Source organism: Herpailurus yagouaroundi, unplaced genomic scaffold (genome assembly GCF_014898765.1).
Source record: "Herpailurus yagouaroundi ecotype Mexico unplaced genomic scaffold, PumYag 139, whole genome shotgun sequence".
In the NCBI taxonomy this organism is placed as follows: Eukaryota; Metazoa; Chordata; class Mammalia; order Carnivora; family Felidae; genus Herpailurus; species Herpailurus yagouaroundi.
In genome coordinates, this window is record NW_024412394.1 from 47191177 (window position 1) to 47218534 (window position 27358).

The 27358-nt window shown below is 37.3% G+C and overlaps 2 protein-coding genes across 10 annotated transcripts in view; one reads left to right on the forward strand and one right to left on the reverse strand.

Annotated features, from left to right (window-relative positions):
• The window catches only part of SLC35A1 (solute carrier family 35 member A1), a 33695-nt gene extending 22689 nt beyond the window's left edge, over window positions 1-11006 (forward strand). For both annotated transcript variants that reach the window (XM_040474133.1, XM_040474135.1), the window contains exons 3-8: window positions 1130-1289; window positions 1477-1629; window positions 5343-5409; window positions 7259-7435; window positions 7879-8013; window positions 10083-11006. In XM_040474133.1, the coding sequence (XP_040330067.1) occupies window positions 1130-1289; window positions 1477-1629; window positions 5343-5409; window positions 7259-7435; window positions 7879-8013; window positions 10083-10210 (820 nt within the window). In that variant the 3' untranslated portion in view covers window positions 10211-11006. The remainder of the gene's footprint in view (window positions 1-1129; window positions 1290-1476; window positions 1630-5342; window positions 5410-7258; window positions 7436-7878; window positions 8014-10082) is intronic.
• Window positions 1-27358, reverse strand: part of RARS2 (arginyl-tRNA synthetase 2, mitochondrial) — an 82966-nt gene that overhangs the window by 346 nt on the left and 55262 nt on the right. For 4 of the 8 annotated variants that reach the window (XM_040474130.1, XM_040474132.1, XM_040474126.1 and 1 more), the window contains 12 exons: window positions 25010-25168; window positions 23887-23993; window positions 22664-22759; window positions 19606-19666; window positions 18027-18103; window positions 17429-17553; window positions 16779-16846; window positions 16584-16693; window positions 16109-16204; window positions 15033-15107; window positions 13403-13466; window positions 12872-12943 (listed from right to left, as the gene is read on the reverse strand). In XM_040474130.1, coding sequence (XP_040330064.1) covers window positions 12872-12943; window positions 13403-13466; window positions 15033-15107; window positions 16109-16204; window positions 16584-16693; window positions 16779-16846; window positions 17429-17553; window positions 18027-18103; window positions 19606-19666; window positions 22664-22759; window positions 23887-23993; window positions 25010-25168 — 1110 coding nt within the window. Of the gene's footprint in view, window positions 1-8849; window positions 9089-10337; window positions 11159-12703; window positions 12944-13402; window positions 13467-15032; window positions 15108-16108; window positions 16205-16583; window positions 16694-16778; window positions 16847-17428; window positions 17554-18026; window positions 18104-19605; window positions 19667-22663; window positions 22760-23886; window positions 23994-25009; window positions 25169-27358 lie in introns of those variants that run through there. The other 4 variants (XM_040474131.1, XM_040474129.1, XM_040474128.1 and 1 more) reach the window with 3 other exon arrangements.

Genomic DNA, 27358 nt, shown 5'->3' on the forward strand with positions numbered 1-27358 from the left:
GCACAGGTGATCAGTTCGACACTGGACTTTTTGCCCCCGCTTCAGAACATGGGGAATTATTTTTGCAGTCTTTAAATATGAGAAAATACAGTTACCATTGATTTTGTTGACCAAACATGTAAAAGACTCATTGTGACTGTCATTAATTTTGAGTTAAAACAGATCTCCCTGCAGAAATATGGTCTTGCCCCCTTAGGATATTATGAATTGCAGTTAGGACCCTTTTGATAAAGCCCTTTTTTTGGTGTTGGTTCTTATTGTAAAACATTGTTTTATTTTTATTTTCAGGAAATTTTCAACAGGGGAAATATGAACCATATTAGCTAGCTCCTCCTGAGGAAAAAATAAGAATAGTTAAGAGCTTGCATATACATCAAGTAGCAAACTTATATACACTACAAATAGTTTTGTAGTTTTGATATTAGTAAATTATTATTTCCTGAAAAATTATAGATATGTACTTCAGCTTTATGAGAATATGCTTAAATGTATTATCTATACTTCATAAGCACTTAACGGATTTACAGAGAATATTGACTTGAAATTGCTCAATCCCTATCCCAAGTAACTTCCATAACTACCAAAGACTCTTTGTAATTAAAAACAAAACAAAAACCTTTAAAAATAGATACACAACCTAATTAATTAAAATAATGAGGGTGAATTTGATGTAATGGCAGTTAAGGTGGGAGGGATTACATTAAAATTTTATAGGTAGTATTAGCAATTCCGTTTTCCTGTTATGTCATTATTTATAAATATACTTAAAAATTGCTGGAGCTTTGACCAGAGGTTGATGATGGTAAACCTAATTGTCTTATTTTCCCAAATAGAACTTGTAATTGTTTTTCTTTTATGCAGTTATGTTTCTTTTAATCTAAAATTAGTTGACAATTATAAAAACAAGTTTGCTAAGTTACATCAGTGTACCTAACACAATATGGCTATTCTGTGTGAAGGATTCTTATCAAAAGGATGCTCTTGGGGTGTCTGGGTGGCTCAGTTGATAGAGCATGCAACTCTTGATCTTGGGGTTGTGAGTTGGATGTAGAGACTACTTAAAATCTTAAAAAAAAAAAAGCTCTTTAATTTTCTTTCTCACCCCTTTCTCACCCTTTTGTTTTCAAAGAGAAACTGGTAGTCTGGGTAGATTCAAGGCGTCTTTACGAGAAAATGTTTTGGGGAGCCCCAAGGAACTGATGAAGTTAAGTGTGCCATCATTAGTGTATGCTGTTCAGAACAATATGGCTTTCCTAGCTCTTAGCAATCTGGATGCAGCAGTATACCAGGTAAGTGGAGGTAGATGACAATGAAAAGTGAAAAGTAAAATCTCATGTTAAAAAACAAAAAAAGTTTTTATGGTGAAAAGACTTATTAGCCCTTTATCATATTTTTTTTCTCCATAATTCTATTAATATCAAATATTGTGTCAGACAATAATGTTATGAGTTCATTAATTTATTGTTTTGTTTGTAGGTGACCTATCAGTTGAAGATTCCCTGCACTGCTTTATGTACTGTTTTAATGTTAAACAGGACACTCAGCAAATTACAGTGGATTTCAGTTTTTATGCTATGTGGTGGAGTCATACTTGTACAGTGGAAACCAGCTCAAGCTACAAAAGTTGTGGTAAGATGGGGCGCCTGGGTGGCGCAGTCGGTTAAGCGTCCGACTTCAGCCAGGTCACGATCTCGTGGTCCATGAGTTCGAGCCCCGCGTCGGGCTCTGGGCTGATGGCTCAGAGCCTGGAGCCTGTTTCCGATTCTGTGTCTCCCTCTCTCTCTGCCCCTCGCCCGTTCATGCTCTGTCTCTCTCTGTCCCAAAAATAAATAAACGTTGAAAAAAAAAAAAATTAAAAAAAAAAAAAAGTTGTGGTAAGAAACAAAACGCTCACCAGAACTAAAAGAGAACACTTCCTTAATCTTATAACACTTTAGACCATCACATTGATGAATGTAGTACATTTCTTTGAAAATAATCTTTGCCCTACAGATAGGCTTTTTTTACTCCCTTATCATAATGTTATTATTAATAATAATATAACTTAATTGTCCCCCTTCGTCTATTTTTCTGGAGGAGAATATGCATAAAATATGTTAGACATGGAAGGTACCTTAATGTAATCAATCCCCTTCATTTTATGGATGACAAAATTGAAGTCTTTTTTTAGACAAATCCCAGAACATTAAAAAAAAAAAGTTTATTCATCTATTGTGAGAGAGAGAGCTCATGTGTGTGCGAGTTGGGGAAGGGCAGAGAGAATCCCAAGCAGGCCCCACGCTCAGCGTGGAGCCCGATATGGGGCTCGATCCCATAATCACAATCTGAGCCAAAATTAAGTCAGTTGTTTAACTGACTGAGCCATTCAGACTCCACAAAATTGAAGTCTCAAGAAGTGACTTGTTTAAAGTTACAGTTAATAGCTAACCTGTTACTAAAATTGTGCCAATTTCATACAGTTTGTATGTTCAGAACTTACAGGCCTCTTTTAGGCATTTTTCTCAAGAACACCAACACCAAGGGAAGTTTTCTTCATCTAATTTTCATCCTTTCTCTGAACTCAGAAAGTTTTTCTTGTAATCTTTTTGCACACATTCCCACTGTCAGTGATAGGGATTACAGGGGGAGTAGTGTTTTTACTGATATAACTAAAACAGGGCCAAGTGCCTTTCTAATGTTCAATTTAAGACTTAAATGGTACCTACCTGATTTTCAAAAATATGTTGTATACTTTATAGGTTATTTTCCCAAAGAGAATTAGGAAGTGGGACTCTAGTGAATGACCTTCAGGAGGTTTCCTTTACAATTGAATACTTTCTTCACCTTTTAGCAAATAAAAGACTATGGTTCTCCTAGAGGTATGAGGCAGCTGGAGATGTATAGAGGGCGTGTGCAAGTAGGAAGTCAGTTATTTTTTAAGTAGTTTCTAGCCTAAAACTACATGGAGGATTCCCCCCCCACCCCTGGAAAATGAGGTTACAATGAATGTTTATGGTTTTACATATTTAAACATGCTTATATTCTGGTGGCATTTCAAAACACTGATCAAATATACACTGCACATTTAATATAGTTGTAGACCTTGCAGAGAAAGAAATTTATTGGGAAATAAGGCAAACAAAAGTTAAATATGAACTTTAACACTTCACACCATTAGGAAAGATGTTAGGTCCACCGTACATAGGTAATGTATGTGAAAAGCTTAGTAAGCTAAAGCAGATTGGGCAGTTTTCCTACTTTTGGACCACTACAAAAAGTTCTTTCATATTTTAAGCAAAGTGCAGCTTCTTGTAACTGCCTCTGTTTTTTGTTCTTGTCAGAAGAACTCAGTTCCCTACCAACTCTATAGGATAATCCTTTGGATATTTGAGGAGTGTCACATCACCACCCTCCAGGTCTTTTTTTTCCTCCCCATTGAGACAACCTTGTTGTTTCTTTCTGTATTTTGTAGAGATTTCTTGATTCCCTTCCTCTTGCCCCAATACTTCCTTGTATTTCTCTTCTAGATGCATTCATTATTGTTCCTCAGTAGTCTTAAAACCTCACACTGTCTCTAGCCTTTGACTGAGCAGATGAAGTGTAACTTGTGAATTACCTCTTTTGCTCTGAATACTAGAGATTTGTTAAATTAGCCTAGAAGTTTCTGGGGGGAGGTGGAGGGAAGATAGCCATTCAATAACTGATTATACACAGAGTTTCACACAACATAGTTTATTTCAAATGTGTCATGTGCAGTGGGCTGCTGCTTCTAACCAAAATGCAGGATGTATTTATTTTAGTATCTTGTTAGCTTTGGTTCATCATTCAGGCATTTGAGGTCCTTCCAGATCTTATTATCCATTATTAGGTTTTTGAGTGTTAGTGTTCTACAGATTCGACAAATATGTCTTTGGGTCTTCCCTGAAAATTTAGACAGGAGAGGACCAGAGTTCTGTGGCTGTGCTTTTAGATCTCTCTTTAGCTGTACTTTTCCCCCTTTTGCTCAATAATCCTTCTCTTCTCTCATAGTTTTTATACGTCTGCCAGGAATTTGAGAGTGCCTTAGCTAGGTAGTTCTGACTTGAGGTCTCTTGAAAGTTGCAATCAAGATACTGGCTATGGCAGCAGTCAACTGAAGGCCTGACTGGGCCTAGGGGATGTTTCTAAAGTGGCTCATTCATATGCCTAGCAAACTGGTATTGGTTGTTGGTGTAGCTTGATTTTATTCCATTAGCACTTTGCTGTATGAGAATTCACTCAGCTATGGATAGAATTGTACTACTATTCTCAATACATTTCTGTCTTGTTCACAAAATATTATGTAGATTTGTCTTTTTTTTTTTTTTTTTTTCCAAAATATACTGTCTCTATAGAATTCCCCTCATCATACTAACTAGGAATCCCTTCATAAGGAAATTTGGTATGTCTCATTCTTAGGGAAGCCATATTATTTTCTAGTGATGACCATTAAACTTTTTATGTCATCTGTTCACGCGTTTTGCTAGTAAGTCATTAATAACAATAACAGTTCAATCACTTAGACCAAGCTTTCTCTCTCAGACATTTAACATAAAGCAATACTCACCTATATCAGGCTGTTTATTTTGAATAAGGTATGTGCTTGTCATAGTATAGTCATGTGTCTCTACTCTTTAGTTTCAGTGTTACTACTGAGATAGTATTTATCTCTGAGGAAAGGCTGATGAAAGTTCCTTAAGGGTTAGTTTAGGGAAGAAAGAGAAAATAAAGTTGGAATAGATTAGGGCACATATACATGCATCTTTTAGCAGAGAATTAATGATTATATACATCTGTCAATCTCTCTCATCCATGAACTGTTTAAGAACCACAGCTGTGTATCATCTTTTATTTTTATTCATTTAGTACATAAGACAATATATCTGGTACATAGAAGGATACTATTAATATTTGATAGAAATTTAGTAAAGTAGGAAATCTTAAAGTCGTTACTTCATTTTGCAGGTGATAGGAAATACAAGAGTTAAACTGTTACCATTTCTGTGATTGAGGCTATTAGGGCTTGAGTTAAGGTGGTGGCAGAAGTTAAAATTAAGAGGCAGGCTGACAGTGCAAAATTCTGTGCTAGGATGACTGCCTGCCTGTTATTAGGAATAGGCACACATGTTCGGTAAGCATGGCTGCAATTTGAGGGACAGCTTTTTAATTTAAGTGCTTTGGTTAATCTCTGGGATGGCCTTTTGTTTGTTTCTATCTTAGTCTGTAGACTAGCTGTGTCTGATGTGGCACATACTTTCAATAGAACCATAAATTTTTGTAGTCATTTTATCTCTTGGATGAATTCTATTTATGAGTCACTAATAACTTTTGAAACATTATTGCAGGTGGAACAGAACCCATTGTTAGGGTTTGGCGCTATAGCTATTGCTGTATTGTGCTCAGGATTTGCAGGTAAATCATAAATGCATTGCTTTATTCTGTTAAATTTTCTAAAAAAACATTAATAGGGATCTAGTTTATATTATTTTATTGTAACCATTTTATTCCCAATAAGGCTTATCTTCCTACTTATAGTTTTGTGTCAGCTGTTTTTTCAGCAAATGGGTGGTAGTGTTTAATTCGGTTCAGACCTAAGACATTACTCATACTTGCAGTAATCTAAGAACATATTTAGGTCATGTTGACCATCTTCAGTCCAGATAAGAACCCAAAGTGAACAAAGACTTCTAACAATGGACAAGTTAGCAGTTAGAAAGCTCCAGTACCTCTTTCCATTTCCTGGAAGTGGCACTATCTTCAGGCAATATCCTCTTGCTGTGGGATATGAAGTTGCCAGCTCAGTATCTGTTTTTTCCTGTTACCCTCAAGTTCTTCCTCTAATAGATTAGGAATTATGGAGTAGGGAGAAAAGGGGGTGGGGTGGAGAGTACCTCACCGAAAAGTTAATACATAAAAGTAACAGCCAAAAAGGGAGGGATGAGAACCGAAATCATTAACATAAAATAAGCATGGAAGTCTAGAGTCATATGTGTAGGAACAATCCTCCACTTAATCAAGAAGAGACAAGGTGTGAATGTTAAGTGCAACATATGTTTTAGAGATAGTTCCAATAGAGAAGAACCTGAATTTTTTTTTAGTAAAGAGTATATTAGTCATAGCTAGGTTTTTATTATTTATCTTTATTTGTGCTATTTCAAGAGTTAGGATTCTTTTTATTTTTGACTAGGAAAGTAGGCTGGATATGGAAGTGAAATATTGCTTGTGAAAAAGATCTTTGATAAAAGGGGAAGATCTAAATTGAGACATATATTTAATGATAGCATCATGCTAAATTTTTATCCTTAGGAACTAGCAAATTAGAAATAAAAATTGAGTTACCCAAGAAATATGCTATTAGACTTTTAAAAATTGGAATAGGAATAACCATTACATGTTTCTTTCCGTTCTCTGGCTCTAGCACACATTCACCAAAAACAGCCTTTTTTTCCATTATAATTTTTGAGTGGCAGTTTCTAAGTCTGTAATTAATGTGTTTATAATGAAAATCTTTAATATCCTTGAATGTCTCCATGTGTTCACTTTAAGTATAAAACTTAGTGGTATGTGATTTTGCGTGTGTATGATGAGGAGTCATTTGCTTTTCTGGAGTATCTGGAAAAACTATGGACCCTCAACCCCAAGAAAATGCACATACATCCAAAATGTATTATCTAGTGAGCGAGTTCATGGTTTTTCTGACATTGTTTAAGAACTTGGTTTGTGGAACCCTGCTTTAAAGGAATATGGCTTCACTCAGCAATTTCTATTTAAATTTTATTTTGGTTGTGTTACTCTGAAAAAAATCCCAAGCGGTTATTATATAGGTTATTTTGTAAAGCTGGGAGTTTTCATTACTAGGCAGATATTAGAGGGATAGGATTAAGATAATTGACTCTAGTAGTATAGTTTTCCTGCTGACCAAAAGAAGTCTATTATTGGCATTATCAGAAAGCTTCTGTGCTCTTACTGCTACAGTAATGGGAGAAACTGTTCTTAATAATTTATGAGTTTCCTGTTGTATGTGGGTTAGAAAATTCCCTCTTAGTTACTAATTTTATATGCTCTATAAAAATACATGTTGCTGATGTCAAAATGCCATGTGTCACAACCAGCATAATAAATGTGCACTTGATGTAAAATGTGTTTGTTCCCTGAATCATATACTTTTACATTGTCATAGGTCTAGGTTATTGTCTAAATGAAGGGAATTTTAAATTAATTTTTAATATCTTTCATATTTGCATATTTAATTTTCTTCCAGGAGTGTACTTTGAAAAAGTTTTAAAGAGTTCAGACACTTCCCTCTGGGTGAGAAACATTCAAATGTATCTATCAGGGATTGTTGTGACATTAGTTGGCGTCTACTTGTCAGATGGAGCTGAAATTAAAGAAAAAGGATTTTTCTATGGTTACACATATTATGTCTGGTTTGTCATCTGTAAGTATCCAGGAATTAACAAGTTCTGGGTAGATCCTTTAAAAAAAAAAAAGTCTGTTTTAAGCCTTTGATAGCATTTTGAAATTGTTCCTCTGCTACTGTGAACACGTTTGAAAATGTAATTTTGGTTTTATTGACTGACTTTGTGGTGTAACTCTCCCAAAGCAATTTTGCCTTCACGATCAGTAGTATCTAATGTGTTAGCAATAAATGTGTACAATTTAGTAGTAGAGCACATAGCCCTCTGGGCATGTGAAAAACAATGTTGTTTTATAGGAACTATTACTTGATTTTAGTACAAACTCTCTCAGATGGCTGCTTCTAAGGAAAATCGTATTTTCCTAGGTAAATTAGTATGGCATCTCTGGGGGTGAAAACTGCTTCACCATCATAGAATGTTTCATTTTTTGAGTGTTAAGATTTTCTTTCTTTCTGTATACAAGTTCTTGCAAGTGTTGGAGGCCTCTACACTTCTGTTGTGGTCAAGTACACAGACAACATCATGAAGGGCTTTTCTGCAGCAGCAGCCATTGTCCTTTCTACCATCGCTTCAGTGATGCTATTTGGGTTGCAGATAAGTATGTCTTAGTTTGTATTTTTAAGTTTTTAAAAGAGCTTCTCACTTCCTTGACTCATTAAATATGGCAGTTGGTCATAAATTCCTTGTTTTGTTACTAGTTTATTCTACAAATGCAGAAGTTCATTATCTTATGGGATGTGGGTCAGCAGTACTGAGGTTGTTTCCATGGTCCTAGAGCTTAGCTGAGGGGGACTGGTTCTACTGAAAGTGACAGGGCTGCTGAGTTACTACAAAGAGCCTTTCTGTAGTCAGGACCTCCCTGTTTCCCTGGTTTTAGATACAAGACAACCTGAATACTTCTTGGTGAATATAGTATGATTAGGTTTGCAAGGAAATACAAGGGCTTTAGGGAATGATTATTTTCAGCAGTGCAGTTACAGTAAACAAGGCTTTTTATGAGGGGGAAAGAACAGAAAATTCTTTCATGTCCCCCTTAGTTTGTACCTTCCTAACTTTTGGACGTAGGCATAAAGGTATTTTTGTTTCTTATAATATGTAATTAGTACAAAATTCATTATGCTAGCTGGCACTCTGGCACCATCACTGTACTAGTCCTTCTAATATAGACTTCCCTAGCCTACACCCAGCATTAAGTTGGATCCTGAATTATTTAACATTTCAGGGTGCTGTAATAGTCATTTTCCTTACTGATCAATTATACCACAATCTGTGAAATATCGGCAATAAGTAAAAGAAACAGACTTGGCCTGTATTTATGTTTGATTTTAAAATTGACTATTGTTATAAATGCAAATAGAGGAACATCAAGCTTGTAGAAATCTTTAAAAAAATTTATTAGTTGTGCAACTTTGGGGAAGTTACTTAACCTGTGTCTCAGTTTCTTCATCTGTAAAGTGGGACGGATAGTCTCCTAGGGTTGTTTTAGGTAAAGTGATTAGAATAGTGCCTGGCACCCAGTAAGTATTCTGTAGAAGGCCAACCACTTACCATTTCAGTATCACTACTTATAGGCCCTCCTTTAGATACATTTCTTACCTGATTTTGGTGAACTTTTAATTGTACTTCTGATCCTTATGCTCAACAAATCCTTATGCCTTTTCTCCTAAGGAATACTTGGGGGCAGTAAAAAAAAAAAAAAAAATGCTTTTCAATTAGAACATCTTACCAATCTTCCAGTTTTCTATTTAGATTTAACTTACCTCCCCTTTTTGTTTTTTGACGGGAAAGCTAGTCTTCTCTTGTTAGGAGTGAACTAATAAAATCATAGCTTGATGTCATTTCTCTGCAAGCCATTTTTAAAACTAATAAGATTGTGCTGTTGTACTCCATACAGAATTTGGTTCAGTTTGGAACAATATACAGTTTTGACATAGATTTTGACATAAACATTTATGTATGAAATGCTTACTTGTCAAGTTTGGGCAAGTTGTAATTTATGTCCTGATTTTCGGGATTAAGACCAAAACAAAGAAAAAAGACAAGGCTAGCAGAAAATGAAATTGTACTATCATCATTTCATCTCCTTTTCAGAAATCTTCAATCATTTTGAGTCATTGGTTACTTGAAATTTTGTGCTCAACTACCTTTTACTCTAAATTTTTACAGGTTTCTAGTACCATGGAAAAGCCACATTCCACTGCTCTTTTTTAAATTACAGCATATGGTGCGGGGTGGTGGTGCCTGGGTGGCTCAGTTGGTTGAGTGTCGAGTCTTGATTTGGACTCCAGTCATGATCCCAGGGTTATGGGATTGAGCCCCATGCTGGGCTCAGCATGGAACCTCCTTAAGCTTCTCTTAAAAAAAAAAAAAAACCCTTTAAAAATTTAGCATATAGGGAAGTTAGTATGTTCTTTGTCAGTGGTCTGGGACAGGCATACTCGTATTCTCACAAAGCGTACAGTCTCTTTGTACCTTTTTTGGGGGTGGAGAGCCAGAATTGATTCTCTCTGTAAACCTTACCATCTATAAAAATAGAACACTGATAGATGTATTTTCCATATGATCTAATGGTATAAACCTGTAATTGAAAGATTTCAAAATTTAAAATGGATTATTGTTATATAGTTTTAAGGACACAGATACAGATTAATTTTTTTTTCTTTTCAGCACCCACCTTTGCTCTGGGTACTCTTCTTGTATGTGTTTCTATATATCTCTATGGATTACCCAGACAAGACACTACATCCATCCAACAGGGAGAAACAACTTCAAAAGAGAGAGTTAGTGGTGTGTGATTTCAGCCTCAAAAGACTCTTACCAAGACAAAAACTGTTTGCATTAAACTAGAGCCTTAAGTCAATCCGAGAAGGTAGCTTAAACAAAAACATGTTAACTGTGTCATAAGAATTAAGAAGAAAGCTATCTGAATGAACTGCTACAAAGATTTAATGTGACCTGTTTTGGGTCAACCTGTTTTGTTTCAGAATGAAAGACTTTTATTGTATATATAATGTATATAAAAAAGTATGGAGAGGGTATGATATTACAAAAAAAATCATGTGAGGATACAATATTCAAGTAACAAGGTTTGGGACAAGGTTAAGGGTTAAAGTGCCAAAGCCATTTCTGTACGAACTGTTTTCTTGTTCAGGAACCAGGGGAGAAGGATGACCCCTCCTTGTTCTCCAATTCATGTACAGTATTTCATCCCAGCAGCAGTAAGACCCAGCTAGCTCTTTTCTTACAAAAGAGAGGCATAAGCAAGCCAGGCTAGTTCAGAAACAAACTGAATGTTTAACTTCTCAAACTGAATCTATTTCATAATGCAGGCAATGACTTCTGGGTGGTGACAGAGTACTCCTGTTAAGTGCTGTATTTGTGCCATTCATTGTCTGGATTCGTATTTCTTTGCTGTTAGATGATCTACTTTTCTTCAAAAAATATTTCTAATGTCACTTTTGTACTTTTTTTTATAAAGTATGTTTAAAACTATTGGGCTGTCAATAATTTGTGAAATTTTAGTGTTTTTAAAAATTTTTCTATAATGTTAATGGGGAAATTCAGCAATAAACTTAATTTATTTATATGCAATCTGTGATCACTTTTTGTATCATGATTATGACTATTAAAATAATGCAAAATGTAAAAAAAAACACCAAAAACATTAAATTTTTCATTTTTTCTATGTTGGAACTGTATCAGTTAGGGTTCTCTGATGACATATAAACCAACTCTTGGCAAACCTGAAGCAAAAAAAAAAGTTTATAAGAAAGACTACAATCAGAACTAGGGCTCTAAGCTATAGGAGATCATAAACAACAGTCTTCAGGGAACTGCTTTTGGAAAGACTGGCCTCTAACCATCACTGTCCCTGTGTCATTTCACTCAAAGTTCAAATACTGAGGTGGCTACCACAGATCTGGGAAGGGGGAACGTTTCTCCCAACAAGTGGAGAAGGACATAGGACATGAAAAACATGTTCCAGTTACACATTTTTATTCCATGGCTAGTTTGTGCTAAGGAAATATTGATTAAGTAAAAATTAGTAATTGGGGGACCTGGGTGGCTCAGTCGGTTGAGCATCCGACTTCGGCTCAGGTTATGATCTCATTGTTCATGACTTTGAACCCCACATCAGGCTCACTGCTGTTAGCCTGTCAGCGCAGAGCCCACTTCAGATCCTCTGCCCCCCTCTTTCTGCCCCTCCCCCACTTGTGCTTTCTCAAAAATACAGGTTAAAAAAAATAGTAATGTGAAAGCTACCTTTATTTAAAATTGAGACTGCATGGATAAGTCTTTTCTAGGACTAAGAAAGTGTACCATACTTGCCAATATAAAACTGTGTTCATTCAATTAGAGAAGTTTTGGTTCATGCTAAATTGCTTCTCTATTGTAAAAGTAGATGATTGTCATTCGCATTCAGGAGATTTTTAGTAGCAACATTTAGGATAAATTATAGTAGACCTGAATGGAAATACTGGCAGATGAGGATAGCTGTACTAATCAAACAGAGCACATCCCACGTTACCTAAACAAATCATGCAAAATATCGTTGGTTGATATGCAGGTACATGAAAGAAATGGTGTAAGAAACTCCATTTCAGGGACACTTGGGTGGCTCAGTTGGTTAATTAAGCATCCGACTTCAGCTCAGGTCATGATCTCACGGTCCGTGGGTTTGAGCCCCAGGTCTGGCTCTGTGCTGGCAGTTCAGAGCCTGGAGCCTGCTTAGGATTCTGTCTCCCTCTCTCTCTGCCCCTCTCCCACTCACACTTCGTCTCTCTCTCTCTCTCTCTCAAAAATAAACATTAAAAAAAAAAAGTTGAAGAAACTCCATTTCAAATTATGGTTTAACTAATGGACTAATTTTTACAAAAAGATCCTGGTACCATACCTGTAAGTAATTCCTTGTGATTTAAATCTGTTCAGTTCCCAAGTTCACATAATAAGAGTTACCTACCCATACTGATTAACGAAAGATAAGCACAAGATCTGTTCTCTGGGAGTGGTTCTCATCTGTATTAGCAAAAAAGCTTAATTTTGGTGTCCCTAAGTTGATTCAGAACTAGCCATTATTATAAGAAAATTGAAATGTTTTCATCAGTTTTATCTGATGTGAACATTAGGTAATCTCAGTTATGAGAACAGTTTCTGGAAGAATGACACTGTAAAAAACCTCAAGCTGGAGTTTAATCCTTTATCCCCATTAGACCGCAGTGAATTTTAGAAGATTTGAGTTAGTTTTACAAAACTCTGTTTAGTACTTATGGACCATGAGGGAACTCAGATGATTTTTTAAGATAAAGATTTAATAAGTTGATGAATCACTTAGGCTTAATAAAATATAGATTCTGATACAGAATAGTTTAAATTCTAAACAAAGCATATAAGAATAGAGAACTAGAATTCATTAATTAAAAAGCTGCTATTTTAATTAGAAATTACATCCTACATACAGGTGTTATTCCAAGAAGTTTCATTCCATTGGCTAGCACAGAACGCACAGCTCTGAAAAGATGAAGTCTGGCCTAGAAAATAAAACAAAGGATGATTAATGTTCAACAACAGGCTAACAATACATGAGTAAAGAAGAGTATCTTTAAGAGTAATTTTAATTTTCTTCTAATTTAAAGTAGGAACAGTATCTCAGGGTGCCCTAAGATTTGCTGTCAGTAAGGAAAAACAAATCTAGCATCCTGTAATTTATAGTATGACTGGTACCCCAAGAGTTGGGGAGTGGGAGTGACACTATCATTATACAGCCCAGCTTCAGATATGGGGAACTCCTCCTCTTAGGAAAATGTGTTTCAAAGTCCAGTGTGTTGGAAAATCTGAAAACACTGATTGTTATAGCCCGATTCTAAGTACCACCTGAGTCTATAAGTATACTACTGCAGTTAAACGAGATGCTATTTTAGAAACATTTACAAGAAAGAGTAATAGTAACCTGAGGATGCTAAAGATAACACAGAAAACACTTAACGTACCCCAGCCACTTCAGGAGGACTGTCTTTTATATGCAGTGTCTTGTGTGCCATACCTGCAAGATGACTGAAACGGGAAGAGAGAAATGAAGACCAGAAGTCATTTCCTGTTGTAACATGCAAGCTTGGTATTTTATTGCCTCAACTTAAAGAAATCAAAGCCTAGCTCCATTAAAAGATGTATCCAACATTGGAAAGCTGAGACTTGAATCACTGCATTTCTGTAATAAGAAAAGTAAAACACATTAAACTAAAGTTTTAGATTTTGGTCCTAATACCTTAAGTTCTTAAGGTGGTGATTTCAGTGTTTTATAAAGATAGGGGATTCCTTTCTAATAGTTTTTTCTCATTTAGGCATCTTTAGGATGAAAGGTATAATGTGGCCTGGACTTCCCCCTCTGTATGGTGAGGAGGTGGGGTAGAGACTAGCTATCAAATACAAACACTGCACAAACATGGGCCACTCTTTAAAGCATCTTTTCTGTTCAGGTATAGCAGCAAATACAACAATGTGCCAGAGAAATGATGCTTATGACATTGTTTCAATGATGAACTGACTTAAAAAAAAATACATATTTATTTATTTTGGGGAGAGTGCAAGCAGGGGAGGGGCAGAGAGAGGGCGACAGAGGATCCAAAGTGGGCTCTATGCTGACAGCCTAACAGCAGAGAGCCCAACGTGGGTCTCGAACTCATGAACTGAACCACGAGATCAAGACCTGAGCTGAAGGTGGACGATCAATTGACTGAGCCACCCGGGTGCCCCTTAACTGACATTTAATAAGACTTTCTGGCTTATTTCTCTATGACTATGTAGAATTGAAAGGGGAAAAATTTTTTATTTAAATCTGGGGAAGGCAGGTAGAAAGGATAATCAAGAAAACCCCAATAAATCTGATTTCAGTAAATCTTGAGTAAAAACAAGTATTTCCTTTCTTAAATAGATTTATAGAAAGATAACAGCTGTTGCTCTAGAAGATACTCAACTTCTATTCAGAATTCTGAAACAGCTACTATGAGATTTCTATTCAAGTGTTACTCATCTGCCTTCCAGTTCATTCTCTATTCTCTGGCTGGCTAATTTTTCTATGCTTAAAATCTTTTTATGGACTCCACTGCCCTGAAAATAAGCTGAAATGCCCTAATACGTGCAAAAAAGGTGTGTACACACTCATTTCTCACCCCTCGCAGGACTATGCTTGTAGTTCCTTCAGTATCATCTTCTTGTTCAACTCTGGGCTTTTTCTTCCTTTTCTGCGACTTTGTTTCTCCTGATTAATATCAACTCCTCGCCTCCAAAAAGCCCTCTCTGATCCATCAAGGCTGGGCTGAGTGCCCTAACATGGTCTCTTATGTTCACTCTATCTTAACACACACGTACTGTTATGTAACCACCCGTGACAAAGCTGTTAGTTCCTGTTAAAAAGACTCAATGACTGTACCTTATATCACTGAATGAATAAATGAATATTAATTGCTGATTTGCAAAAATGAAGCAAGAATTCCTATAACTTAAAGTACCTCATTTTTTAGGCCGGGGGGTTTGTTTATAGGAAGACTTTAGAAGAAAGGTCCTTTTTCAGATCAGGTCTCAGAGGTCTTTAATACCTGAAAACAGCAAGGTTATAGGTACCTTAGAGTTAGAAGGTAACTGACAATGTGCCTGGGTTGAAGGTCCTGAGATGATCTATAAAGCACTTCATCGAACCTAAAAGAAACATGACAGCAGCAGTTGGCAGAGGAAGACTGTGCACGTATTACACTAAGCTGTTAAGATCTTGGATGTAAGGCTGACCTGAAATCATTAAGAGTAGAAGGTATATATGAAAAAGGACCTTGGGTGCATTTGAAGGTAAAGGCGCAGTTTTCTTTCTTACGAATTCCTTGATGGCAGGTACTTTCTAAATCATCTTGATATCCCTTAGGCCTAGCCCAGAACAAGGACTCAAATCATGGCTGTTAAACTGAATGTAAAAAGCCTCCAGCCATGTTTAGGAACATAATCTAGGAACTAACAAACAGAGTCTACCCTCAATGCCAAGGAAACCAGGTTGGCTTATTTTTCCTACCAGATTAGCCAAATGTGAGAAAACTGACTCCTGATCCCAGGAAAGAGTCATTGACCACTGTGTGGCAATTAGAGAAAACTGCCTTGTTAACTACCCACATCCCTTTCCAGAGACTAGTATCTCCTGACAAGTCTGGCTTTACCAACAAAGCTTGAAAGAGCTCAAAGGTATGGTCTCTTGCCCAGTGTAGGGGCATCAAGTAGATATTCATCTGAGACTGTGAATTAAAACCATGTAGCAAATGAAGGATTATGGTCTCATGGAAGCTGTACAAAGGCAGAGATTCCCTATCACTTATTGAAGAGGGTGAGAAGATGAGCTTTTCCAAAACTAAAAATTTATGCTTTACTAGGCTTTCTATTCTCATACCATGACCCAGAAGATGTTAGGCACCTGTGCTGATTCAGCAGTGATAATATTTTTAAGTCCCAAGGATTGACCTTGACTATGTCCTCTGTCTGCCCTCAAAGGGCAGATAAATTGCTTTTTGGTCATACCTCCAGGAAGAGCGCTTGCTGTCTGGTGGCAGGGGGACGGGGTAAGAGCTAGTTACTGGCTTATTCACTCCAGTGGTCAGCAAACCCCCAACAGTCATTTCACTAGGCAGATGAAGACTAGATAAATACTAGAAAACCCATACCTGAGAAGATGCTGAAGAATGGAAACAGACTGTGGTTCTTGTAAACAAGCAGTGTTGAAATCATTTAGATAACCACATCCAAAAGTCTCTTCCAAACTGTTATCAAAAGTTTAAAAACAACGGATTAAACAAGTCATCCAAGGACACCTAATTGAAGTTTATCATGATGCTTTAATCTTTCCTAAATCTGTTACTTCCCTCGGAAAAAGGGAGTATATTCTTTGGCAGGGTTATTCTGAGTACAGAATAAGGTAACATACAAAAGCACTTCTTTATAGGTGCTCAATAAATATTTTAACCCCCCCTCCCCCCAAAAAAAACCCAAACCTAACAGGTGATCCACTGTACTTCTAACTAGTTTTTAACAGATGTCTGAGAAGCCCAGCAAAAATGACTTTGATCTTAGGAGCACATCAACCAAGCCTCACCCTGGGAAGGACAGAGCGGCTCATGCATCCCTGCAGACTCCCCTCACCTGTGGAGGCGAGCATGTGTGTACTGCAGGAAGACGCCTGTGTCCCCACGACTCTGGAAAATACGATCCCAGCTGAACTGATAGTCAGACAAGAGCACACCTTTGAAGTCCTAAAATGACAAGAGTAAACCTTTAGTGCTGGGATTTGTTCTGGTACCAAACAAAAGGGTCTCACAGGATGCAGTCTTATCAGACCTGAATAATGAGTGCTGCAAGCCCGACCCTCTCTGCAGTCTCCTGTGGGTTCTCCACTTCTTTGGTAGCTGAAACAGACAAAGGCAGCTATCTTTAACCTACATGAAACCATTCAGAATCAGGGATTGAAGGAGATAAAATCTGCCAAAAACATACGCTGCCAGCAAGAACAAACAGGTTCAGAGTGGGCAGTTTACTTCCCTAATTTGGGCTAATTGACCTTGGATAAAGATGTTCCCCTGCCTACATTAAAGGGAAAGAAACATGAATTCGTTTTTCTCATGAATATCCCTTGTGAGACATTAGACAAAGCTGGTGCTTACTTTTCCAAGGCTAAACAAAGCCACCAGGACTTGTGACCTGTTTCCTATTACATACATAGGAATTTCACATAAGCACTCTAACAGTGGAATGACAATGCTGAAGCTGTCCATGAAAGAGGCCTAGTGTTGTATCAGTGCAGATTACTGAACTGAATGACACCAAGCAGCAAGTCTAAAACCTCTGGCACCTCTAATTAGTGCAAGCTATTTTTGACAAGGTTAATGAAAATTAAGAGAGGGACAGTCATAACAAATCACACTGCACAGAAGTCCAAAGAACATAAAAGTGGCATGTAAGTTGTGACTGTAACAATAAAGTGAATTCACTCTTAATAGAAGCCATGTTCTGTAGCATCCTTGATCGAATCTCATTTAGAACATCTTCCAGAAAGGTAACCTCTCCTCTTCGAGTCTTCATTCCCTGCACCACTCCAAAGGGCACGTGCTGGCACCTGAAATGAAGGAGAAAAGAACTGATGATTAAAGTGTGTAACAATACCCTTTCAGAGAGTAGTCTGAACTTTAACTCTCACAGAGGGGCTTTTCAAAATTAACAAATTAAAATGTGATGTGATTTGTTATATGCCACAAAAGATGTTAAACACACAGCTTCATTGTACAGATAATCACTAGCATGTGATTAAATTACTAGTTGCCTTTGTGAAATAAAAGGAGGGATTACGAATTTTGGACATCAAGCCACTGAGAACAGATGTCTACTAAAGACACATATATTAAATGTTTGTAAGTTAGAAATAAGGACATTAAATTAATGTAAAAAACAAATCTGCTCTGCAAATATGTTGCAACAAAGAAATGAAGTTTGAATAACAATTTTCAACAACCTGGTATATTTTGGGACTTGGCTGACCTAACAAACCTTTAATGATCCTAAGCAGGCAGTTAAGAACTGTGCTGACATTACCTTTCTGCCCAGTCATATCCCATGATCTGCAGCATTTGGAACACTTGCTGAAAATGCTTTTTTTGCCCTTTATCTGTCTTGGGGGGAAAAAAAGTATTTAAAACAACAGTGATAAGTTAACCTACAAAAACAGGTTAGACATAAATCAAAATAACAATTGTCAATTGATGTATTTTAAATAAGCACACAGAGAGGATGCCAGTAGAAGAACGTCTAAGCTGAGTGTTCTACAAGATAATAAGAGCTGTAGCACTCCACAAGTCAGGAGGAAATACGAACTTTAATCTCTTGAATATTCTATTTAAATTCCTTCTCTTTCAGCTATCATAACCTTTATCTCCAAGAAGCACAAAGCTAAGTTCTAATAAGGTATATAATGGCAACTTTTTTTTCTTAGGGGAAAGGGAGGTTGCACATGGAGAGGAAGGAAAGGGAAGAAAAGACCAGAATAACCCTCAGCAATAAGAGGAACAAACTATTGGATGCACACAACAGCTTGGGTGGATCTCAAGGGCATTCATTATTGCTGAGTGAAAAAAGCCAATCTCAAAAGGTTACCTACTGTGATTCCACTTATGTAACCTTTTCAAAGTGACAAAACTGTAGTGATAGAGAACAGAGCAATGATTGCCAAGGGTTAGGGTTAGGGGGAAGGGGGGGTTATTAAGTGATTCCCAAGATGGAGTTTGCCTCATGATGGAACAGTTCTTTATTCTGAATGTTGTGATGGTTATGTGATCTCTCCCCTCCCCCCAATATATTTAGGCCCACATGCAAGTACATGTTTTAACTAAGGTCTTTACCATGTCAGTGTCCTGGTATAGATAAAATACCATGGTTATATTAAGATATTTTCTTTGGGGAAGGCTGGGTGAAGGGTCCATGGAAATTGTACTATTTTAAAACTTGTCTTAAATTATTAAAATAGTTATTTTTATTTTATTTATTTAAAAAAAAATTTTTTTTTGGTAACGTTTTAATTATTTTTGGGACAGAGAGAGACAGAGCATGAACAGGGGAGGGGCAGGGAGAGAGGGAGACACAGAACACGAAACAGGCTCCAGGCTCTGAGCTGTCAGCACAGAGCCCGACGCGGGGCTCGAATTCACGCACCGTGAGATCATGACCTGAGCCGAAGTCGGACACTTAACCAACCAAGCCACCCAGGCACCCCTAAAATAGTTATTTTTTAAAAAGTACATTATGGTAACCTGCACATACTCATTTCACGTAACTATTTTCCTGAATTGGGTATTTTTTTTTTTTTTTTACGATGATCTCGCAGTTCGTGAGTTGGAGCCCCACGTCGGACTCTGTGCTGACAGCTCAGAGCCTGGAGCCTGCTTCAGATTCTGTGTCCCCCTCTCTCTCTGCCCCACCCCTGCTTGTGCTCTGTCTCTGTCTCTTAAACATGAATAAACATAAAAAAATTTTTTGTAAATAAACCTAACATTGAATTTCTTCTATATTTTGACAAGATTATTTTTCCATAGTTTTTCAACATGGCAATTAACTTCTTTCTTTGCAGTTTTCATGAGATAAAGATCATAATCTTTTGTTCTTTATTGTGATTACTTACCACATAAATCATTGTATCAAAATTATACTTCTCCATTCGATCTATAGCAGCTGCAAGATCTCTGAAAAATATGGCCATAAATTAAGAGTTACTAGGCAGATCTGGGTAAAAATTTGCTTTACATATTTAATAGTAATGAGGTTTTTCTAATTAAGAACTCCTATTACTCCACAGTCTAGGGTATACTGCTTATGATTATATAATCCCAGTACCATACTTTCATATAAAGTAATAACAAAAATAGCTTTGGGAAAAGCAACAATAATAAAAGTACAGTGGAAAGATTAAAAAAAAAAAAAAAACAACAAAATAAGTAAATATAAGCTCTGGGAAAAGCAGTAGTACTAAAGCAGCTCCAGGCAAAGTGTCTGTAGGTAAATGTTTTATGATTTGTTCATCAAGCCTGTACTGGGAACAATCACCTGAGTGTCACTTTTCGGCAGTATACCTTCTTTAAATTTTTTTTTTTTTTCAACGTTTATTTATTTTTGGGACAGAGAGAGACAGAGCATGAACGGGGGAGGGGCAGAGAGAGAGGGAGACACAGAATCGGAAACAGGCTCCAGGCTCTGAGCCATCAGCCCAGAGCCCGACACGGGGCTCGAACTCCCGGACCGCGAGATCGTGACCTGGCTGAAGTCGGACGCTTAACCGACTGCACCACCCAGGCGCCCCTCGGCAGTATACCTTCTTAAAGAACATATTTAAAACACAGGTGATGTGGTAACTTAACAGATATCTTTTAGCTACTCTCCTATTACAAGGACTTTCAAAAGTTTTGAATCAGTGATAACAATACCTTCTAAAACACTGTACAAGACCAGAAAGTCCTTTGACAAAAACTCAACTCTCCTTTCTCTAAGTATAAAAAACTCAGTTTGCATCTAGTATGAAATAATGAAAACCAAACCATTAACAGTGAAATTTCAAGTCAAAATTATGAAAATATTGAAATTGAAAATCAAAGCTATTTTTGGTTAACAATATATGACACTGGGAAGATTTTAAAAGGTCCTAGATCTTTTGAAATGATGGAAAGCATCAAAACATCATTAGTGCCCATCTCCTAATCCTAACAGAACATAGAGCATGCATTCACAATGGAGGCAAAAACTGGCTCCTGAGGGACAACAGAATCTTATTCTTTTTATATATAAAGCACATATGTGCACACAACACATACAGATGCACAGGAGATCTGTGATATCAAACATTTCCTGAGGTGGGCAAGCAGGAAAAACAGGTTAAAAAGGCTCCTGAGAGGGATTATAATGGAAAAACAAAAACAAAAAAACAAAGGTGGTGAAACACGAGTATAGAAGATTATCCCCCAGATGAAGTCACAAATATATACCCCCACTATATTTTTGGTTTGACACAAGGACAAAACAAAGAGAAGCCTTTTGATCCAATGAAATAATAAAAGAGAAGAATATAAAGAAAAGCTCTAGGCTGAGTTTGTGAAACCTGAATTTGAAAGCAGGAAGAATGCCAGATCATTTAGTTCAGGCCTCTCATTTCAAAGTAGGGACCCAGCCCAAAGAGGGTCCCCAGCCTCACCCTGTGCTCTTGCCAGTATTCTCCCGCACTTCTGTCTGTTATAACTATTCTTCTAATTCACATCCACATGTATTGATGTATTCTATAAGAACCCACTGAAAGGGCAGAAACAAAGTTCGAGCAAGGTGAAACACTAAACATTTTGGCAAATGGCAAACAACACAATTATTGTCTCAAAGAGAAACATATAGGTATTAAGGTAAATATACAAAAAAATCTAGACCTAATGAATGACAGCCCAAGAAAAATAACCAAATCAGGACCACTAAAATGACATGGAACCTCTATTCTGGGCAGACACTTTTTTAAAAAAATGTTTTATCTATTTTTGAGAGAGAGACAGAGTGCAAATGAGGGAGGGGCAGAGAGAAAGGGAATCATAGAATCTGAAGCAGGCTCCCGGTCCTGAGCAGTCAGCACAGAGCCTGACGCGGGGCTCAAACCCACGAATCGTGAGATCATAACCTGAGCTGAAGTTGGACGCTTAACCGACTGAGCCACCCAGGCGCCCCTGCTCAAGGTTTCTTTATTTAATCTGTCCAGCAATTATTGGCCGACACAAAATATTTTTTCTATTATTGTTTTTAATCTAGAAAAAGAAATGTACCTCTTAGATACACAGGTTCTTCTCACCTCCTAACTATAATTACATGGAAATGATAAAGGGAAATGCCAAAAAGTAATAGAAAGTAAAGAGATCAATTTTCTAATGGAGAGTAAGAGAATCAGATGGTTGTTTAAAGCTGTTTGGAACAAATGATGGTAGTTAACAACAACAATAAATATCAATACTTTAATTATACTATAAAAGTGGGTTTATGATCCAATATAAAACTCTAGCCTGGAAGACACTAGAGCCTTTTGCCAAAAGTGTTTCAGTATGGCCATGTTTGCTTGTGTGTCTTTTTTATGGTCCTATCTTCTCCTTCCTATTGGCTTTGTCCCAGATATAAATGTGCTTGATAAGATGTAAGTTCCAGTTCTTAGGAGTCAGTCATGCAGAGAGTTGGAAGGGGGGAAAAAAAAAAAAAAAAAAAGGCAACATGGCCTACTTCTCCCTTACTCTGTTTTACATGAGGACTGCTACTCATGTGCATGGTAGATGAATCTTTACAGAGGATGCCACTGAGCCAATATGACCACCTTCTAGTATATACTTCCTATCAATGTACAACAGGAAAATATCTATAGTTGAGGTACCTCAGTTTTCAGTTTGTAGAACAATGTATTTATTGGCTGTGGAAATCCTATGATGTTTAACTAACTGTAAATAATCTTTTTCAGTCACTTTTCTGATGATGTTATACCTTTCCAGGAACTATAACCGGCCAGAGATAGACGCCCAATAAATACATCTTGAAGTGATGAGAACAAGAGATTTAGAAACTAGGATTTGGTAACAGCTTTGAGGATAAAATGACTGTTTTAGCACTGATCCTACAACAAAGCACATGAAGTCACATACATTCTGATGCTGACCCCCCCGTTACATACAAACCTGGTTGCGTAGAGAGAAGTCCCATCGCTTCGCATTACAGTACAAATTGAGGAGGGGTCACCATTTCCAGAAAGATCCACTATAGCTGTTCCTTTTCTAGAAATGCAAACAGGTAACTCTTAAGAAATAGAGTAAGACCCTTTAAAAGTATAATATCTATAACATTATCTTTGGCAAACTGGAAGCTATTTTTTATTCCTTACGTAGCAATAAGCAGTATAACCAAATGAAGAAAAACAAGGAATGGGACCATGAATTTATTAAGAATGGGTATGCTATAATTAATATTTAGTTGTCCTATCTTTTTAAACTCTGTAGCTCTGGATAAGGTACTTAGAAAGTCTTTAGCATATCCAGTTGAAAAATGAGATTTCAGCTGTTTAACTGTGAAACATCATATTCTTCTAATTCAAATTATAGCATTTAATATTGGGCTAATTTTTAACATGCCAGAAAATACCCTTGAATAAACAACCATGGAATTTTGTTACTGTCTTTCCTGCCTTGTCAAAAATTAGAATCTGTAGATGGAGATGCAAAAATCTGCCTTATGCACATTACTGGTGTTCTCCATGTCTTCCTCGTAAAGATGACAAGAGAAGCTCTTTGGTACTATGACAACTGGTGCTTCTAAGCAACTGGTTTGCTTCTGTATTACAGATGCCTGGGCTCCTATGACTGGTACTGTTTGTCTGGCTGACAGGAAGCTCAAAGCTAAATTAGAAATCTACCGTAAGTAAGGCAGTGTGTTAGATGATATACCATTATCATCCCTGATTCTGTATTATTTTTTTCTGCCCTCGCTTCCTGATTTCCTCATTTTACTCTTTCAAAAGCTTGTATTATACCTATTTACATAATATGCCTTAAATCCATTTTGAACAGGATGTGGTTTTTTAAAAAGGCAGGGCTAAGTAAGATGTAAGTTTTATTTCCTTTTTCCAGTTACATCAACTTGTCTGACATTAGGCCAGTCATTTGTACTTTCCGTGCTTCAGTTTCTTCACACGTAAAAAGCAGATTAACAACTTTTCTTCCAACCTGACCAGGATTTTGTCATGGCAGCAAGAAGACCTTATGTGGAAAAGTACTTTGAACAGCAAAAAGCACTACAAAAAAAATGCCAGGAAGGTTGCACACCACATTCTGTTGTTCTTACTGAGAGACTATATCATTTTTTCCCAAAGAAATAACTTTACTAAAGAACAGGAACCTGACCATACATTGTTTTCTGCAGGAGTCCTTTACTGTCCAGCAATTTTAAGACTTCTTGAGATTTTTCACGATAAAATGATTCTCCTGAATATTCATCAAAGTGTACTCCTAGACGCTAAAAGGATTCAGAAACAAAAGAAAGGAAGTTAGTTAAATGTCCTATTATCTTATCCTAAGACAAAACAGGATGCTCTACAGTCTGTCACCCATATTGGGAAAGTAAGAATTAGATGAAGTCACTCCTCTGCTCTACCAAACTTTCTACCTCTTCCCACACCAGGCAAGTCCTCACAATAGTACTGTGCTGATATGGTAGTTACTGGGCCCACACGGCTATTCAAATTACATAAAATAAAAAACTTGACTTTCTCAGGAACACTCCTCATGCTTCAAGTGCTGGATAGCCACCGGTGGCTAATGGCTATGCTGCTGGGCAGCACATCATGGAACATCTCCATCACAGCAAGAAGCAAGGTTGGGCAGCTCTGGAGAATGTCCTACCTCATGCCCCATCCTACAACCTCTTCCACCTCCTCTCCTGCAGCTCTTCATCCTGCTTCCCTACTCCAGCCACATGGGTTTCTTTAATGAAACTCTCTTCATTCCACGTACTCGCAGACTCTGTCTCCCCTCCCCTGCTTCATTGTTCTCCACAGCATCATCACCACCTAACAGACTGTGTATGTCCTTGTTTAATCCCCGTTGTCTTTAATTTGCTCTCCATCTCCATGCTGGCATGTGAAGTCCAGACAGAAGTACTTCTATTTCCTTTACTCACTGTTGTATTTCTCCCACCCCCTAAAATGCTTATTAAATGAACAAATTTATATGCATCACACACAGGCCTACAGAAATGAAAGGGGAAAAAAACGATTAAGATAAAATGAAGGAATGAACAGAAGACAGAAAAGAGAAGCCAGACTGACAGAGTACTAGAGTGCCACCTGATATTTGGTTTGTGAATTTCACAGGATTGTTTCAAAGCTCCAACTTTCAGCATAAATAATAATATGTGGGTCCTAATTTTCAATGGAATGACAAATCTAGTCTTAAAACAGGAGCTGAGGAAGCAACTTCATTCCTCAGTAGTCCCAGTCAAGAGCACCCCATCACAGGAGAGTAGGTGGGCACCTTGTAAATCCGCACGTATTCTTCTATGCTCAGGTCTCGAAATTTCTGCCACAGTTCAAGTGCTTGCATGTCACCCAGTTCTAATCGCTGAAAGAACTCATGCGCTGATTTTGCTACATTTTTATTATCTGCTGCTTCTTTATTAACTTGTACATAAACCTAAAAGCATAACAGTATATTAAATGAAGTACATTAGTCACTGTTACCTTCAAAGGAACAAAACACAATCCTGAGAACTTTCATTTAAATGTTAGCCAACTGCCCTCATGAGAGTGTAATCTTTTTTTTTTTTTTTTTGCCATGGGCCCTTAGTGCACCCTATAAATCCCTTCTCAAAATGTTTCTAAATGCATAAAGTAAAACACATATGCTCATAAAGGAAATAATTACATTGAAAGTTATCCAATCATTTTTTAAGGTTGTGATATAGTAATTGAAGAAAATACTAAATTTCTGATAGAGGTTAGGGAAAATAAAATGTGTAATTTTCCCCTCCCTTCCAAGTTCACAGACTCTTGGGTTAAGAGTGCCTGGGTTAGGGGGCACCTGGGTGGCTCAGTTGGCTGAGTGTCCAACTTCGGCTCAGGTCATGATCTCCCAAGTTTATGAGTTTGAGCCCCACTTCAGGCTCTGTGCTGATAGCTCGGGGCCTGGAGCCTTCTTCAGATTGTGTGTCTCCCTCTCTCCCTGCCCCTTCCCTGCTCATACTGACTCTCTCTCAAAAATAAACAAACATTATAAAATTAAAAAAAAAAAAAAAAAAGAGTGCCTGGGTTGGATTAAGCTAGCATTCCCTCTTTTTTTTTTAATAAAAGGGCAAATTATTATGGCCGCAACTTTTCTGAGAAAAGGTCAAAGGAGGTAGAATGGTTCAATCTGGCTAACAAAAAGCCAAAGGATGATTCAGCAGTTGTTTTAAGAAAGACTTTTAAAATAGTTCTCTAAACCTGCAAAAGACCCATAACACAGCTTATCTAGGAAGACCTCTGGACAGTTTACTTACACTCGAACCTGGGCTCCTGAGAACTGTGTGGACCACTCACTTCTGGAATGTTTTTGCACCACCTGTCCTGGCTGGTTTACTTCTGCCCCCACCCAATGACAGGAGTGGAATTGGATGGCTTATTGGATGGCCTCCCATTTCTATGATCCTGTGATCACAGTTTAATAATTTTCTGGTCTCCAAAATGCAAGGTTAATAAATGACAATAAAAATATCAACTCTGCACCTCAAGTAGTACTGAAGTTACCCATATAGAATATAAAGATTTTACTTCTAAGTTGTAATTCACTTCCAGGATGAAACATGGATGATACATTTACTCTCCTCGTATTTCTTTCAGAAACCTATTAAAGTAGCATAAAGTAGTAAAAATTGGCAAATTACCGAAGAAATAGGAGGCATCTGTTACAGTACTATCATCAAAATATCAGTGGCAGATAAAGTGGTTTTATTGCTGGAGTACACACTGGGACAATTGGAATGTGGCTTAGACCCACTAGATCTACCAACAAAAGGGACAGGGCATTAAACATCTATCAAGGTAAAAACGTCTCATCTTTCATAGATGGCTTCTGTTAACTACTGGAATGGCAGAATGTAATGAATAAATATTCCAAAGAGAGGTTAAAACTACCTAATTTCTTTTTCCTTTTTAATGCACATTGCACAGAAAAGAATTAATAGAGCAGGCCTGAGGTGCTATCCTTAAAATGTCCGGTTTGCAAGCTTACTCCTTGGCTGGCATCTGGGAACTTGGCTGGCCATGTGGGTACTTCAGATTTGGGAAATGTTCCCACCAGCCTAACTGATAAGAGTAGCTCACTGTGCTTAAACTATGAAAACAATATGGTTTATGCTAACTACTTGCTTTCCTTCTGGGAGTTTGGCATTTTAGTACATGCTAAGCAGAGGGTGCCTACATGATCAAACTCCAATAGAAACTTTGGGCATGGAGCATCTAATAAGCTTCCCTGGTAGACAACATTTCAAGTATGTTGTCCCAGTTTGTTGCAGGAGGAACTAAGTGTATCCTGTGTGACTCCACCAGGAAAAGACTCTTGGAAGCTTAGCCCTGGTTTCTAACAGACTTCACTGCATATTCCTTTCCCTTTGATTTTGTTTTGCAACCTTTTGCTATAGTAAATCATAGCTGTTAGCACAATTATACATGGAGTCCTGTGAGTCCTTCTAATGTGTTATTAAACCTGGCGGTGGTCTTGGGGAGAATGAACACACATACCATAAAATATTAATTTCCATGTGCTCCTATGAAATAAGTCCAGAATAAGTCAGAAACAGAGAAAGAAAATTTTGGTAAGGTGTAGGAAAACAGAGAGAGTCACGGT